The 15162-nt window shown below is 56.1% G+C and overlaps 1 protein-coding gene across 3 annotated transcripts; it reads right to left on the minus strand.

Moving 5' to 3' along the window:
* Positions 1-6467: 6467 nt before the first annotated feature.
* SLC30A3 (solute carrier family 30 member 3) lies at positions 6468-14701 on the minus strand. Of its 3 annotated transcripts, XM_025867595.2 has the most exons (8): positions 14452-14701; positions 10625-10806; positions 10001-10147; positions 9752-9905; positions 8972-9170; positions 8624-8729; positions 8228-8362; positions 7011-7308 (listed from the first exon to the last, which is right to left on the minus strand). In XM_025867595.2, exons 1-8 carry the CDS (start codon positions 14544-14546, stop codon positions 7160-7162), a joined length of 1167 nt encoding a protein of 388 aa, XP_025723380.1. In that variant the 5' UTR covers positions 14547-14701; the 3' UTR covers positions 7011-7159. The 3 variants fall into 3 exon arrangements, with proteins under 3 accessions (XP_073753256.1, XP_025723380.1, XP_073753257.1); XM_073897155.1 differs by lacking the exon at positions 9752-9905 and having other exon boundaries at positions 6468-7308; XM_073897156.1 differs by lacking the exon at positions 8228-8362.
* Positions 14702-15162: the final 461 nt, after the last annotated feature.

The following is a 15162-nucleotide window of genomic DNA, read 5'->3' on the forward strand; positions in this document are numbered from 1 at the left end:
TCTATGCTTGTGAAGAAGAAAATCTCAAAATAGGCATTCCCCTTGGAACTTGGCCACTTTCCTCTTATTCCCACCTGTTACCATTAACGAGCTGCCACCATGCAAGTCGGTGCAGCTTCGGGCTGTAGCGGAAAGGGCGGAGTTGGGAGTTCCCAGTGTAACACTGGTAGGTGTCTGTAATTCTGTAGTGATATCCCGATATCCCGTAGACATATCCTGATATCCCATAGACAGCGGGGGCAGGGCGGGGGTGGGGGTGGGGAGACATGGGCTGGTGGAGGTGCGGAGCAGACAATGAGTGCCAGAAGTGAGCGCATGGGGAACGGGGAAGACTAACCTGGCAGCAACATCTGGAAGAGATGGGGGATGGGAGCCATTCCACCATCAGGGAAGCCAATTAGGACACTGCTGCACTAAATGCAGGTGATGGATGAAAAAGGGTCTGGACTAAGGCAGGAACGGATGTTAGGAAATGTGAAAATATTAAGGATAGGAAAGACTAAAAAATGACTCATGGCATGGGACCTTGAGATTGGGAGAAGGAGGGTTGATGCAGCTCGGTGAGCCAGTTTGGGAGAGGGAAGGACGAATTCTGTTTGGGCATGATACTTTTCAGCTGCTGTAGGGCATATCTGGAGATGTCATGTAGATCATGAAGCTAGGGAGTTAGGGCAACCCGCGACGAAGATAAATATGTGATTACATAAGGGACGTTACTCACTAATATATCCCAAGCACCAGAAGTATTGAGCCCATAGCAGGGGCTCAGTAAACATTTGTTGACTGAATCATTAACATAAAGGTAATTGAAAGGGGCGCCTGCGTGGCTCAGTTGGTTAAGCATCTGCCTTCAGCTCAGGTCATAATCCCAGGATCCAGGAATTGAGCCCCACCTCGGGTTCCCTGCTCAGCGGGGAGTCTGTTTCTCCCTCTGCCTCTCTGCCCCTGCCCCCTGCTTATGTGTTCTCTCTCTCGCTCTCTCTCTCTCTCCCCCTTCTCTCACAAATAATAAATAAAACAATTAAAAATAAATAAGTAAAGGTAATCGAAGTTCTTTAAATATGTACCTCTGTACTAGTTCACCAAGAGAATGAGAGCAAGGAGAAATGAGCAGAATCTCAGAAAGGTGGGGAGGAGAACTCAGAAGAAAGCCCTCCAGGAGTCCCAGAGTTGCAGGTGTGTGACATCTGGGGTGAGGTGTCAGCAGCTGAGATCCTAAAGTAGGTCAAAGAGAATGAAGTCTGAGGCAGGGACTTGGTCATGGTAGTTATTCTGATGCTTTGTGGCTGCAAGATGGACACCACATTTCATGGGCTTCGTGAGGGACTGGTGGTCTAGAAGTTGAGGTCATTTGCCAAGAGGTAAGGAAAAAATGGGTGTGGCATTAGGACCAGAGAGAGTCCTGAAAAGGCTGGGAAAGCTGTGATGAATCCTCAGGAGAGTCATAAAAGGGTCACCGAGTGGGGTTCAACAGGAAGACAGACATCATGAGCTTGTGGTAGGGGTGGGGAAGCAATGTGCAGGGGAGAGGCGTGTCACCCACGGTGAGGGACTCTGGCAATATTGATTACTTCCTCCTAGAGAGGCATCTGGTTAGTTACCACCAAACGCTGCTGCAGATCTGCCCCAGAGAGTCAGCTTGTAAGGCACTGGCTCCTTGGCCTATGGTTGGGAGCCTGAGGACTAAGATGGCACTTTATAGGGGCGCCTGGCTGGCTCAGTCTGTAGAGCATGCGACTCTTGATTTGGGTTGTAAGTTCGAGCCCCACGTTGGGTGTAGAAATTACTTAAAAATAAAATCTTAAAGAAAAAGATGGCACTTGGGACGCCTGGGTGGCTCATTCGGTTGGGCATCTGCCTTCAGCTCAGGTCATGATCCCAGGGTCCCAGGATTGAGTCCCATATCGGGCTCCCTGCTCAGTGGGGAGCCCACTTCTCCCTCTGCCTGCAACTCCCCCTGCTTGTGCTCTCTCTCTCTCTCTCTCTCTGATAAATAAATAAAATCTTTAAAGAAAAAAAAAAAAGATGGCACTTTATAGGCTTTATATGACCCCACGCCCATTCGTTTACCATCTTTTCATCCACTCATTCCTTCACCAACTGTTATCACTGAGTGTCTACTAAGTGCCAGGCAAACATGAGGAAAGCAGTGTCTTCTTCCCTCCAGGGGTGTGTGATTTGCAGAGCAATCCCACCCCATCGCTGTGCTTCCCAGAAGTCCCGTGTGACCGAGTCCTGAACTGAACCCTGCTCTGGTGCAGCAGGTGGGCAGGATGGAGGGGAACAGAGAGGCGACCTCTGGGCCAAGGAAAAGCAAGTTTGCTAGTATAGGGCCTGAAACCTGCTTGTTTTGGTGAGCTCTGTCTTTTCGTTCCTGGGTTTGGTTCCATTTTGTTTCTCCTTAGGTTTTTGGCTCCAGTCCTTTTAAAATTTATAGTCTGTTTTGGTTGAGCCAAAGAGAACAAGGGAGTGAGACTGAATGTTCAGACTGTTTGGGTCAGAAAGTCAGGCAGAAATCCCTGGGACCAGGTGCCATGGGCACAGCACCAAGCTGGAGAGAAAAACTCAGAAGGGGTGCATCTGGAGGCCCCCTACACAGTGCTTTCCTGCTCTATTCTGGGAAGCTTTTGTTTCCCTTTAAGAATGGAAACTGGCTTGTTCAAGGAACCTATAGCCTCCCCCTAGAAGCATAGTACTAAGCTAAGGTGGGCGACTGTGTTGATGGCCCCACTTTCCTTCTCTCCCGTCCTGAGGCACCCACTTGGGAATTGACCAGACAGTCTCCCACAGGGAGTGGAAGTTCTGGCGCAGGAGGGGAGGAGGGGAATGGCCCATGAGTGCCATGAGATGTGCCCTTCCTGGGGTGGCCACCATGGCCTCTACACTGGTGCCTAGTGCAGAGGGTCAGCCCTGACAGGGAGGAGACCCGTTCTCTGGGTGAGCTTCTGCAGGCCCAGAGGGGGCTGCTTCCCGGGGCTTCAGGATGCTGTAGCCAGAGAGCCGCGAGGGGGGCTGGGGCAGAGAGAGGGCAGGGAGCGAGGAGCTGAAGGAGAGAGGCACAGGCTCTGGTTACCCTGGGCCCCTCCTTCCTGCGCGATCTCACCGCCCACTTTCTCCAGCTGGTCCTAGCAAGAGAGCCCACTTCGTAGGACCATTTACGATCGCCTCGGACTCTGCCCTACTGCCCATCATCCCTTGGAAGGTGTTGGCCAGGTGGTGATGGGATGGCCCTGGGGCTCAAACCAGGGACGGGGAGGCCCTGGGAACAACCAGAGTTGGGGACAACCAGAAGGAACAAGCCAGTTCCTTCAAGTACAAAGGGAACTCCCTAAATGCAGTTCCCCACAGGGGTGGGGGGAATCTGCCAGGAACAGGGCGATAGCTCTTCCCACCCAGCCTCGGTCCCGAGCTATCCTCCGGAGCCTCGGGCCGCCTCTGCTGCTATCGTGGCGTGGGCCTCAGGGGGGCGCTGCTCCCCCTCGGAGGGTCTGGCTAAAGGCCGCCAGGACGGGCTCCCAGCTCACCGAAGTTCCTGAAAAGGCAGCAGGGTCACCAGAAGGAGGAGGACACCAATTTATCACCCTGTGCTTCCTCCTGGCCCCAGACAGGTGTTCCCCTGGTCCGCTGGGTCTTCAGGTCTCGCCCTCGGACCCGGACTCGGAGGGTCAGCCCCGCCCCAGCCGGGGGGCCGCAGGTGAGCCCCACAGCGAGGAGGCGGGGCCTGCCCTTCTGCCCGGATGTTCCCACGCCCCCTCCCGGTAGCCACGCGCCCTTCTTCTGGCTTTTCTGTCTGCTCCTCGGTCTCACGTCTTTCTCGAACCCTCCGACAACTGCATCTCAGCATGACCGGCCTGCCCCTCGCTCCACCCGTCCACCGCATCTTTCTCTGGTCCCCGTCTGCCTCACAGGCGGCCCTCTCCCCTCCCATACCCTGGCTAACCGGCTGTGTGAAGAGCTGCCCGGGCTGGGCTCATGGATGGGCCCTTCCCCTGCTTTGCTCTTGCTCTGGCCTTCCCTTCCATCCCCTCCCCGCCGGCCCTTTCTCCTCACCTCACCCTCTGCCACATAGTTTATCATCAGGGAAGGGCACCAAGAGGAAAGGAGCTTCTGGATAAGCAAGTGGAGGTGGGTTGGGGAGATAATGGGGGGGATGCGGGCAGCTCCTGCAGATAAGGATTTCCTGAACTCCCCGGGGAGTGCTGTATGAATGAGGAAGACTGCTCCTGATCCTTCTGGCCTTCCCAGTCCCTGACTGAGCAAAGCCTGTAGCTGGGAGATGGGTGGAAAGGGGGGGATGTAAAAAGGGTGGAGGTTTAGAGCAGCCAGAACTGAGTCTGCATCTCAACCCTGACAGTTACTAGCTGCATGACCTTGGGCAGGTGTGCCTCAGTTTCTCCATCTGTAAAGTGCTGGTAAAACCGTCTAGGGTGCCTTGCACCAGTGTAAGCTCAGTGAATGTGGGCCCCTGTCCCTGCTGGGTGCTGGATCATCCTGGTCCCCTGAGAGCTCTCCCCTGCATCCTGGATTCCACCCAAGAGAAGCTATTCCCACATGCCCTCTATTTACTGGACACGTTCAAGCCCACCACGCTATGTCATCCTTCTTTTTATAATTAGGAAAGCAGGAAGGCAGAGAGGTTAAAGTGACCAGTGTTTTAATAGAAGGCCACGGCAGAACCCAGAAGCCTGAGTCCAGAGCCCCAGGACCTGCCGTGCCAGTGGCAGCAGTTGCTGAAAAAGCTGAGCAAAGGTTTCCTGAGAAATTCAACTGGACAGGAGCTTCCAAGAGGCCTGAGTGGGAGTGAGAACCCTGGCTCTGCTCCTGCCCCTGTCACCCGCTGGGTGACCTTGGGGAAGTCCTTTTCCTTCTCTGAGCCTTAGCTTCCGCTTCCTCATCTTGCCAGGGTGTGGGGCAGAGACGGACTGCATCCTTTGTGAGGTCTCATTCCGCCCTGAACACTGTGTGTCCCCCCCGCCCCTGCAAAGGGACCCAGCATTGTAATAAAGAGTGGGCTGCAGCTTCAGGCTGGTCATAGGGTGAAAAATCTTGTTCTCATTTTCCCCACCCTCTGTTTCCTCCCTCTTCCCAACCCCCATCCTGTCACTTGGGGCCGATAATCAATGAGTCGTAAAATGAGAAAGTATCAGGAATGAGCAAAAGCATGGAGAGCAGCTGGGGCGGCCTCAGCGCACCGAGTGTGACGGACTGCCAGCCCTTCACCTTAGCCCAGCCTCCCATGCCTGCCTTGGCTCAGGCCAGCCAGCCAGCCAGCCAGCCAGCCAGCCGAGACTCACCCAGCCTGGGGGGAAGGGGAGTGCAGCTGGAGACCAGAGTAGGGAGGCCTGTTTTCAGTGAGTCCAAAAGCCTCACCTCACACAGAGCAATGAGATCTATGTGTACTGACATGGAAAGATGCATCCAGGATGTATGGTTAAATCATAAAAACAGGTTACATGATCTTACCTATAAAGTGATCCCATCTAATGTTATTATATAGAACTGTTTGGACATACATAAAAATATGGGCAGAGAGACTCCAAACTGTGAATAGCAGTTACCTCTGGGAGTAGTAGAATAGGGGAAACACTTACTGTCTACTTTATACACTTTTCCTTTGTTGGATTCTTAAAGCAAGCATATATTGCTTTTATAATAATTTTTAAAAGATCATTTTATGATAAAGATTATTTCCATTATGCAGAGGAAAGCCTTGCAGAAGTATGCACGGGCTAATGAAAATGCTCAGTGTCTTTGCTTCAGGCTGGAATTGTATCCATCTAGGGTGGCAAGGCCTGTGAGCTCCTGCTGATCCAAAGCACTAGCTCTAAAATCAAAGCATGAAGAGCTTGATTTCTTAAAAGAGAAAATCCACAATCCCTTAAGTTTAAAGGATCCCTGAATAGTAACGATAATCCTTTAAGTTTGGCTTATAAAGACTAAATCTGTCAAAATACATGATACTTTAAGGCAAAGGGGAAATAATGGTAAAAGAGGTCCTTGGTGTCCGCAGGCCAAAACCGGCCTCGGGGTTGGCTGCTGTCAGCCAGGGTTGGAACCCTCCCCCTGACACCTTCCGCAGCTTGGGAACCAGGCCCACATCGGCATGTGGTGCAACCGCTCTCCCCCAACGGGACTAAGCTTCCCTCTGACCAGCCTGAGGCCACGATGGCCTGCAGGAGTCTCTAGGAATGACTCTCCAGGATCCCTTGGCTCCTTGCCTTCCAACTTTCTCCTGCAACCAAGCCCAGGGCATGTGGGGGCTCTCCCTGAGCCAGAGACCCAGGCTGTGGAGTAGGGGAAGGGAATAAAGGGACTGGTGGGTTTGGGCCCACATGGGAACGGATATTGGAGGGTAGAGAAGGTGGGGGGGCTGGGTAGGAGGTAGGAGGGCTGTGAAAGGTCACTCTGGCTGCGGGACTCTCTGTCCCCCTCCTGAGGAGTCAGTACAGGGACTGAAAGCTGCAGTTAGACACAAGTTTATTGGTGGAGCTGCGGCGGAGTCGTCCGCCCTCTGTCTGGGATAGCCGAGGGCACAGCACCAACAGAGGGATGGACAGACAGACCCCCAAAAGGACACATGGACGGTGCAGACTCAGACCATAGCACAGCCACATAGGCACAGAGACACACGGGCCACAGCACCAAGAAACACACACACACACACACACACACACACACACACACACACCCACACACTGAGACAAAACCACAGGGCTAGAACACACAAAGTGCGGGCTTTGGGGCTCCTGCATAGACAGAGCAAGGGCCATGTGGGGAGGGGGCCCCTGCTGACCTCCCCCAGGCATAGGCACACCGACAGCACACAGACAGGCAGATGCCCCCAGCCAGACAGCCAGCCTGCCACACAGACAAATGAACGGCATGGAAAGGAGGCTTGTGCTCCCCAAACCACAGGGAGGGGGGACCAAGGGACTTCTACACACCCCCACTGACTGATTCCCCTTCAACCTGAATCCTGCCTCCCCCACACTTTGGTCTTGCCCACCGGGGCTGGGAGCTAGGGAGTGGGCAAGTGGAAGGAGGGAGAGAGGAAGGGGTACGGGCCCAGCTCTGTCCCTTCTGCAAGAGCAGGGAGGCAGGTACTGAGAGTCCGGGCCTGAGCCAGGGCCTGGCAGTGGGGTGAGGGCGGGGCCTCGGCTCAGGCTTGGGGCGGGTCCCGGCAGCGCAGGCACTGGGCCATCTCGGGCTGGTACTGCTCAACCTGCAGGGTGCAGCTGGAGAATCCAAACCGGGAGTGGAGCTGGGATGTGGCTTCAGCCAGGACAGCTTCAGGGTCAGCCGTGGAGTCTGTGGGAGAGTGATAAGAGGCAGCAGATTCCCAGGGGAGTTGGGAACCAGGCAGGGGCCAAGATAAGGACTGGTGCAACGGGGACCCTATGGCTTGCACAGCATTAAAACTAGGCTTGAGTGAGGAGTTTTATGTTCTTTCTGTATTGTATGAACAGCATAAAATGCCAAAGAAAAGGTTGGAGAGACTCACCCCCTAATCAACCACGCCACCATGCTAACACGCCAGACTATTCTTATTTTTCTATTCTCTTCTGCTCTTTGACTATCCATATACAGCTGTATGTTTCAGCAGCCACAGCACCCGATTCTCCAAGACAATCCAGATGTTAAATATTTTCTCCCATTGTCCCTCTAGAGTTACCATCAACTATCCCTCAAAGTATAATATTTTTGGCATCCAAATTGCATGTCTCTGATTGCTTCTTGCATCTGGAAGAAACTCAAAAATCCTTTGTCAGCTTGTGAGTCACCATATATATTTTTAATAGTTGAATCATAATGTAGATATAATTTTACATTCAGCTTTTTTCTCTTAGCATTATACCACAAACATTTTTCCTAGTTGCCACACAGTGTTCATCATCATCAGTTTGAATAGTTCCGTCATACCCCACGGTCACAACTTACCTAACTGTGCCCCGTTGCTCGACCTGTTGGTACTAGTGATCTTTTAAAGGGTTGCTGGTTCTCTGCACTACTTCAGAGTAGTGCGACCCCCACCCGCACCAGAACACCCTGTCCAGGGTGCCTTGTCTCCAACACGCACATGTGTGTTAGTGATCAAGAAAGAGAGCTGGAATTGCAATCCCAGCAATTCAGTCAATCTTCTTAGGTTTGGAAGGGGTGGTAGGGGTGGGCGTGGGGTGGGGGGAAAATATTTCTAGGAGGTAACTGGCTAGGGCCAGTGTGGACTCACCAATGGCCAGGTGTGCGGAGGCAACATGGTAAGTAAGCGTAAGGGACCACAGGTGCAGCTCATGAGTTGCCCGGACTCCTGGCACTGACAACAGTGTGTCCCGCACGGGCTCAAACCCCACACTTCGGGGGGAACCTGCAAGCAGCACCGGCCACACCTTACCGCCAAGGCCACTCCTGCCCAAGGGCGGCCCCTCACCAGACTCTACCTCCCCCGCCCGTCCTGTATCTGCTCACTGCTAACCTCTACAATTCACCCTGTGCCTGAATCTCCTTCCAGCAATAGACCCCAGGACCCAGGCCTTCTCCCGACACTCTCTTGAGAGAAAAGAGGTGGCTCAGAGCTGGAGTGAGGTCAGAGAGGGCCTCAGGTGGGGAGCAGTGGCATCTGATTTACCTTCCATGAGGACACGAAGAACATCTCGGAGGGTGGGAGCCGTGGATCCAAGGGCACAGATGGAGAAGAGGAAGGTGCTGATGGGGTCAGCTGCCTTGTACTGAGGCTGTAGAGAAAGGGACCTCTAAGCCCAGGAAACAGGAACCCTCCAGAGGAAGACCTAGGGGTGTCTTGGAAAAACAGGACCTGAGAGGCCCCTGGGAGCCCTGCTGAGGGGAAAGGGACCATGCCCCAGGGAGTTCTGGGGAGCTGGGAGCTGGAGGCGAGGAGGGAGGCCAAGGGTGCAAGGAGGGGCCGGGGGTGTGGAGCTGGGGGAGGAAGGCTGGGGCAGGCCTGCGTGCACAGTACCTTGAAGTAGATGAGGACAGAGGCGGCCAGTACCCCAAGGCTCTGCAGGAGGTCCCCCAGCACATGCACAAAGGCTGCCCGGACGCTGGTGTTCCCGAGGGGCAGGGGGTCCCCCGGCCCCTCCTCCAGTGGTGCATACTCCGCCCCCCTAGACCCGTGGCTGTGCGGGGGCCCGGCCTGGTGCAGCACAAAAGCCATTCTGAGGGGGAAGCAGAGCGGCTCAGCCCGGGTGGCCTTTTTCCCCGGCCTCCTCTGCTCTCTTTCGACATCTCTCCACCTCACCTCCCCAGGAGCCCTTTCTCCACCCATTTTCTCCCTACTTTCCCAGCCCCAGGAGGAAGATGACATTGGCCAAGGGACACAAATCATGAAGCCTGGGGGGAAAAAATACCGTGGTACTGGAGACATGGATTCAGATCCTGACCCTGCTACTTACACCTGAGCAAGTCACCTAGCCACCTCTGTGTCCTGTGTCCTTAACTGTACACTAGGGCCGATACTGTCTACCTCATGGGGGTGGTTGGGGGCCTCAAATGGGACAGTGCTGATGAAAGCCCCCGGCAGGGTGGCCGGTACACAGTAGGCCCTCAGTAAATGTCTGCTGACTCTGGATTCCGGCTCTCTCCCCCGTCTGTCCTCAGGCAGCCCTAGGGCAGGCGACGGGTGAGAGCTGCGTGTGCGTGTGCGTGCCTGTCGCGCGGGGAGAGAGCCGGCTCTCCCACCCTGGAGAAGCCCCCCTCGCCCTGAGTCCCACATGGTGCCTACTCCACTGGAACGTACAGCAGGTTGGCGCAGACTGCGATGCTGGCGGTCAGCAGCATGGCACCCCCCTCGATGTGGTAGTCGCTGTGCAGCAGGCGGATGAAGGCCAGGTACAGGAGGATGCCAGTGACCATCCAGAGAGAGACCACAGAGGCCAAAGCCCCCAGAGTCTCTGCAGGGGGAGACAAGCTATCAGACACCTGCCTGGGACCCTAGGAGGTACCTTCTGGTAAGATTAGAGGCTCACAGGGCCACGCAAGGCCTTACCTGAGCGGTGCCAGCCAAAGGTCATGGTGCGGGTGGCTGGACGGGTAGAGAGCCAAAGAGAGAAGAGGCTGCCTATCATGCTGCCCACATCCGCCAGCAGGTGGGCTGCATCGGTCATAATGGCCAGGCTGTGTGCCAAATAGCCCCCTGCAAGCGTAAAGCAGTGAGTGGTCTGGGTCCAATTAGAAAGTAGCGTGCATTGTAGCGTGTGCAGAAGCCGGGAAGGAGGCTGGGGGGACCTGCACCCAAATGTGAACTGTGTTTTTCCCTGGTGATGGGATTATAGGGGGGTTTTATTGGCTTCTTTTCACTCATCCACATTTTCTAGATTTTCTATTATGACACATTTTAATATCAAGAAAAATAGGACTTTTAAAAGATTAGCGAATGCTGAGAAGCCAGCCCTGGCCCTCGGCCCCAGACGTGGCCCTGAATTCCCCCTGGTTCTATCCCCCACTCTCTCCCACTTCCTGAGTCATGGGCACCCACATGCCCACTGCAGCCATCCCCTTCTCAGCATCTCTGCCCCACCCCCCCTCCGGGAACACTGCTGGGACTCCGGGTGGAGAGTGGCTTAGGCAGGGGTCGAGAGGATGGGGTTGGCGGAGCCGCTCGCCGACTTACCGACCACCTCCCCAGCCATGAACACACAGCACACGGCACAGGCAGCACACAGCTGTCTCTGCGCCTGCAGCCTCTCAGGGGTGAGGCCCGGCTGTGGCAGGGGGTCCCTGTGGCAATGGTGGAAGGGCATCTCCACAGGTTTGGGTTCCTCAGGGAGGGGCTCCGAGGGCTCTGTGAAGAGACTGGGGCAGGCAGCACCATTCAGCCTGGGGCTGGGCCATGGGCTGAACTGTTCCTCACTCCCAGGTCCTCCGGCCCGCTAGACGGGCTTCGTCAGCTGTGGCCCAACACTCGCTCTGTCCGTCCCAAGGCCCGGTCAAACCTGGGAGCCTTGGGAACAGAGGGCCACGTGAGAGATGGGGGCTAAACAGACAGCTCAGACCCCAGCCTCCCTTTCCTTTCATACACAGAGCCATAGCATTTCACAGCTGGAAAGCACCGTAGAGATGGTCTAGTCTAATGCTTTTTACAGAAATTACAAGTATGAGGCTCAGAGAGGGAGAGGACATAGGGGGGCCACACAGCTAGTTCATGGTAGAGAGTAGACTCCACCATAATGCATGGATAGGCACCATAAGGAGCACAAAATGAGCAGGATCTTGCTGACCTCTGGGAGCTTTCGGTGGACAAGACAAAGGTATACCTAGGTGCTATGCTCTGTAGCAAGAAAGTAGCTATTGCCATAAAACAAAGTGCTTTCAGGGCTTGGAGAAGATGAATTGGAGTAAAGTCAGGGAAACTGAAGGGGGCGCCGTGAGAAGGGCCTTGAGGGATGGGGAGGGTTTGGGTAAAGACTGGGTGAACATGCCAGGCAGAGGCAATATGAAGGCAAGGTGGTGTCAAAGGGTGAGCACATGATCCTGGCCTTAGGGCCTCCCTCCGAGATCCATCTCCCAGTGCCTCCACTCCAGATCCTTCCCCTTCCCTATCTAGACATGCAGCTGAAAAGTGGCCATTTAAGAGAGGAGTGGAATGGTGGGACCCAAAAAGTCTGAGGTCCCAGATCCCAGAGCTGGGGTTGTCATGGGGAGGACGAAGTGCAGGCTGCTATGGCTGGGGAGGCAGTGGTAGGAGCACTGGATTTGAAGGTTGCCACCTTCAAAGTCCAGCTGGACTCCGGCCCGATCATAAGCACCCAGCGGAGGCCACCTTAACTGTGCGGTGCCATAGCCTCCTTTGATAAATGAATGAGGCTGGAGCCTTACCTGGGATGCCAGAGATTGAGCTCAGGCTGAGTTTTAGGTTCATGCTGGCCCAATTCTCACCCCCACAATTACCCAACCTGAACATCAGCAAGGCCATAGAACCTTCCATAGAACAAAAGACCTAAATAGAAAATACAGTCCTAGAAATACTCATGGAGGTGTGACAAGAATACCCATGAGTGAATCAGAGGCTCCAGATAGAAACGTGGTCACAGCAGTAAAGTGAGGAGGGAGGCCTGGGGCCTTCTGGCTGAGAAAAGCTCTGCCAAGTGGGTGAATTGAGGTGTGAGGGAGGTGGGGACACATTTGGTGCTTGTAGGGGAAGATTTCAGTGCTGGCAGGTAGATTAATTTCTTGGAATTTTCTTCCAAGACTTAGAATCTCAATGTGTATGATGAGATGCTGGGTGTGTTTGCAGAGGAGACAGAGAGATGAGGGTGGCTTTGAAACCCATCCTCATTCTTCAGTGAGATATACACATAGTCGGGTGCCCGGGACTCAGGTGGCAGGCAGGGAAACCCAGTCTAGTGGGAGAGACAGATGGGTCACAAATGACTTACTAGGCAAGGATAGGCTGGGGCCAGGAGGATTATGAATGAAGGACTTGGGAGCACCAGGGAGGGAGTAACCACCTGGGATGAGGGTGAGGACAACTTCACAGAGGAAGAGGTGTTTAACATGAGACCTAGGTGAAGAAGGGGGCTCCAGACACATGGGATGTCAATGACAAGATAAGTGGCTAGGAGTTTTAAGTGTCAGGAGCCAGGGCAAGGGCTGAGGAGGAAAACGAGGACTCAAAGGAACATCAAGGGAGATACACTGATTGATTTCACATATCTTTCCTGAGCCCTGAGATGACCTTGCTGATGTATATTAGTCTGGGAGAGGGAGAGGAGCGGAGATGGAAGGGTCCAGAATAGAGCAGGCCACAGATTCCCTGCACCGAATTTTGAAGGAGGGGCAGGTAGGTTAGGGAAGAGCCTCTTTCAGAAAATACTGCAGGATTTGGTGACTAATGGTCATATGAGAATGAAAATGAGCTGGGAGTCAGAGATGCGGGTCTGGATAGCAAGCAGAGGCTGCGTGGCTTTGGGGCAATGGGCAAGATGCCTTTTTTGTAAGGCATAGAGTACCCAGTCATCAAGGTAGCCACCCATCAACAGGCTGCTCCCTTTTGTTCTGCATGAATTGGGCACTAAAGAAGCCTCATTGTTGGGGTGCCTGGCTGGCTCAGTTGGTAGAGCATGCGACTCTTAATCTTAGGGTCATGAGTTCAAGCTCCACGTTGGGCATGGAGCCTACTTTTTAAAAAATACATTAAAAAAAAAAAGAAGGCTCGTTGTTGGTGTGGGTGGGTGTGTATGTGGGTGGGGGGCTACATGCTGTTTAGAGAGAAGGAGAAGCAGTTTTCTCTCCCTGGCCCTCTGAAACCCCCAACAAACAACAATATTGAGTGGGGTAGAGGGGAACCGTGGGGAGGGGACCGGGGCCTGAAGCAGAGTCAAACGGATCTGTGAAGAGATGCCCCTGCCTCGGCTGGAGCCTCCACAGCTGCCCACGTCTGCAGTCCCCTGCAGGAAGGAGTCAGACGGGAAGTCTGTCCTCCCTTCTGTTCCACTTCCCCACCCACCCAGGTTTACGGCCCCCACCCAGGGAGAGAGCGAGAAACACACATAGGCACCACATCAGAGACAAAGGGAAAGGTGCTCGGAGGGAAACAAAACGATTGGGAGAAATGAAGATAGAGAAAAAGCCAGAGAGCCTGTCAAATTTCCGAGACAAACGGACGGTCAGCCAGCAGACAAAATGGCCAGCGGAGGTGGCCAGGATGGGCCTGGCGCGGCCGCTCCGAGGGACAAGGAGGACAGAGCCGGCCGTCGCCGGGCGCGGGAGGCCGGCGGGACGCGGAGGAGGTTCTCCGGCCGCCCCCGGCCCGCTGTCCCGGCCGCTCCGCGCGCCTCATTTCACACCTCGCCGCCCCCGGCCCCGTCTGTGCGGAGCCGGGAATACCCCCTGCCGCCCAGACCGCACCTGCTCCTTCCCTGCCACCCCCTCGCTTCCCAGCGGCCGCCGTCCCCCAGGGGCCTGGAAGAACCGCCGTGGAGCCCGGGCCCATCTTCGGCCTGGGTGCGCACAGCTGGCCGTGGCTGGAGGGGGCGCCCCGAGCCCGGGCGCACAGAGGGAAGGGCCAGGGGCCTGCAGCGGGGGCTCCGAAGCCTGGGCGGCGAGATGCTCCCACTGCCAGGGCGTTGGAGCAATGCAGACTTCGGGGCACCTGGCGTGGACTCCGGCCCGACGGAGGGGCAGTTGCTCACAGGGAAGTCGGATGCGGCGAGGGCGGCAGAGGGGTCCGGAGGCTTGGGGGACCGGCCGGGGAGCCGTTTCGCGGGACCGAGAAAGAGAGCGTGGCCGGGAGGAGGCATAGCGGACTGCTGGGAGGTTCGGGGGGGGGTGGTGGTTCTGGCGGTGTGGCCGGAGAGGACAGAGCCGGGCGCCGCGAAGCCGAGGGACTTGCGGTGCGCTGGGGCGGCCAGTCGGGGCCACGCCGAGGGAGACAACGAAATGGACGGATGGCAGGAGGGTGGCGCCCCCGGGCTGAGGGCCGGCCCAGGTCTGTCCTACCTCTTCAAGCGCAGGCCGCCACCGGCGCCGCCGCGGTCTCGGGGGCTCACCAGGCGAGTGGTCTCCGATCCCCCCGTGGCAGGAGAGGGCTCCATGTCACCGCAGCCCCGACCGTCTAGGCCCCACCGAGGAAGGGAGAGGCGGGGCCGGCCCTGCACCAAGTCCGAGCGTCCAGCCGACCCCCGGACTCCCCGCAGGGCCGCGGGGCCACCAGAATAGAGGGAACTGCAGCGACTGTGGCGCGGGGAGTCCGAACTGCAGATCCCGCGGCCTTTGGAGCCCCGCCCCGCGTGGGGCGAGCTCCCCAAGCCCCGCCTCCAGGCTCCCGGGCCTCTCCCCCACGCCTAAGCCCCGCCCCCGGAGCCCCGCCCCCATAACCAAAGCCCCATTTCCCACTGCCAGAGCCAGGTGGGGGCGACGGGAGCCCTCTGCGCCCCCGTAGGGTTCTAGAGAACGCCCAACCTCCATAGCCCCGCCCCCACCCAAGTCCCGCCCGCGGGTTCCAAGCCAAGCTCCTCAAGCCTCGGCACCTCCCAACCAACCTTCCCCCAAGGAACACCTCCCTTTGCAAGCCTGCACGGGGTGGGGGGTGTCGTCCAGCCCCCCACACGGAGGCAGAAACAGGTGTGGGTCCATTACCTAGCTCGAGAGAACCAGAAAGAGTGTGGGGTGAGCAGTGACACATCCGGGAGAACTCCAGGGACCCCGGCC

The sequence above is a fragment of the Callorhinus ursinus genome, unplaced genomic scaffold (assembly GCF_003265705.2).
Source record: "Callorhinus ursinus isolate GAN/ISIS: 27379988/994484 unplaced genomic scaffold, GSC_fseal_2.0 scaffold10, whole genome shotgun sequence".
Taxonomy (NCBI): Eukaryota; Metazoa; Chordata; class Mammalia; order Carnivora; family Otariidae; genus Callorhinus; species Callorhinus ursinus.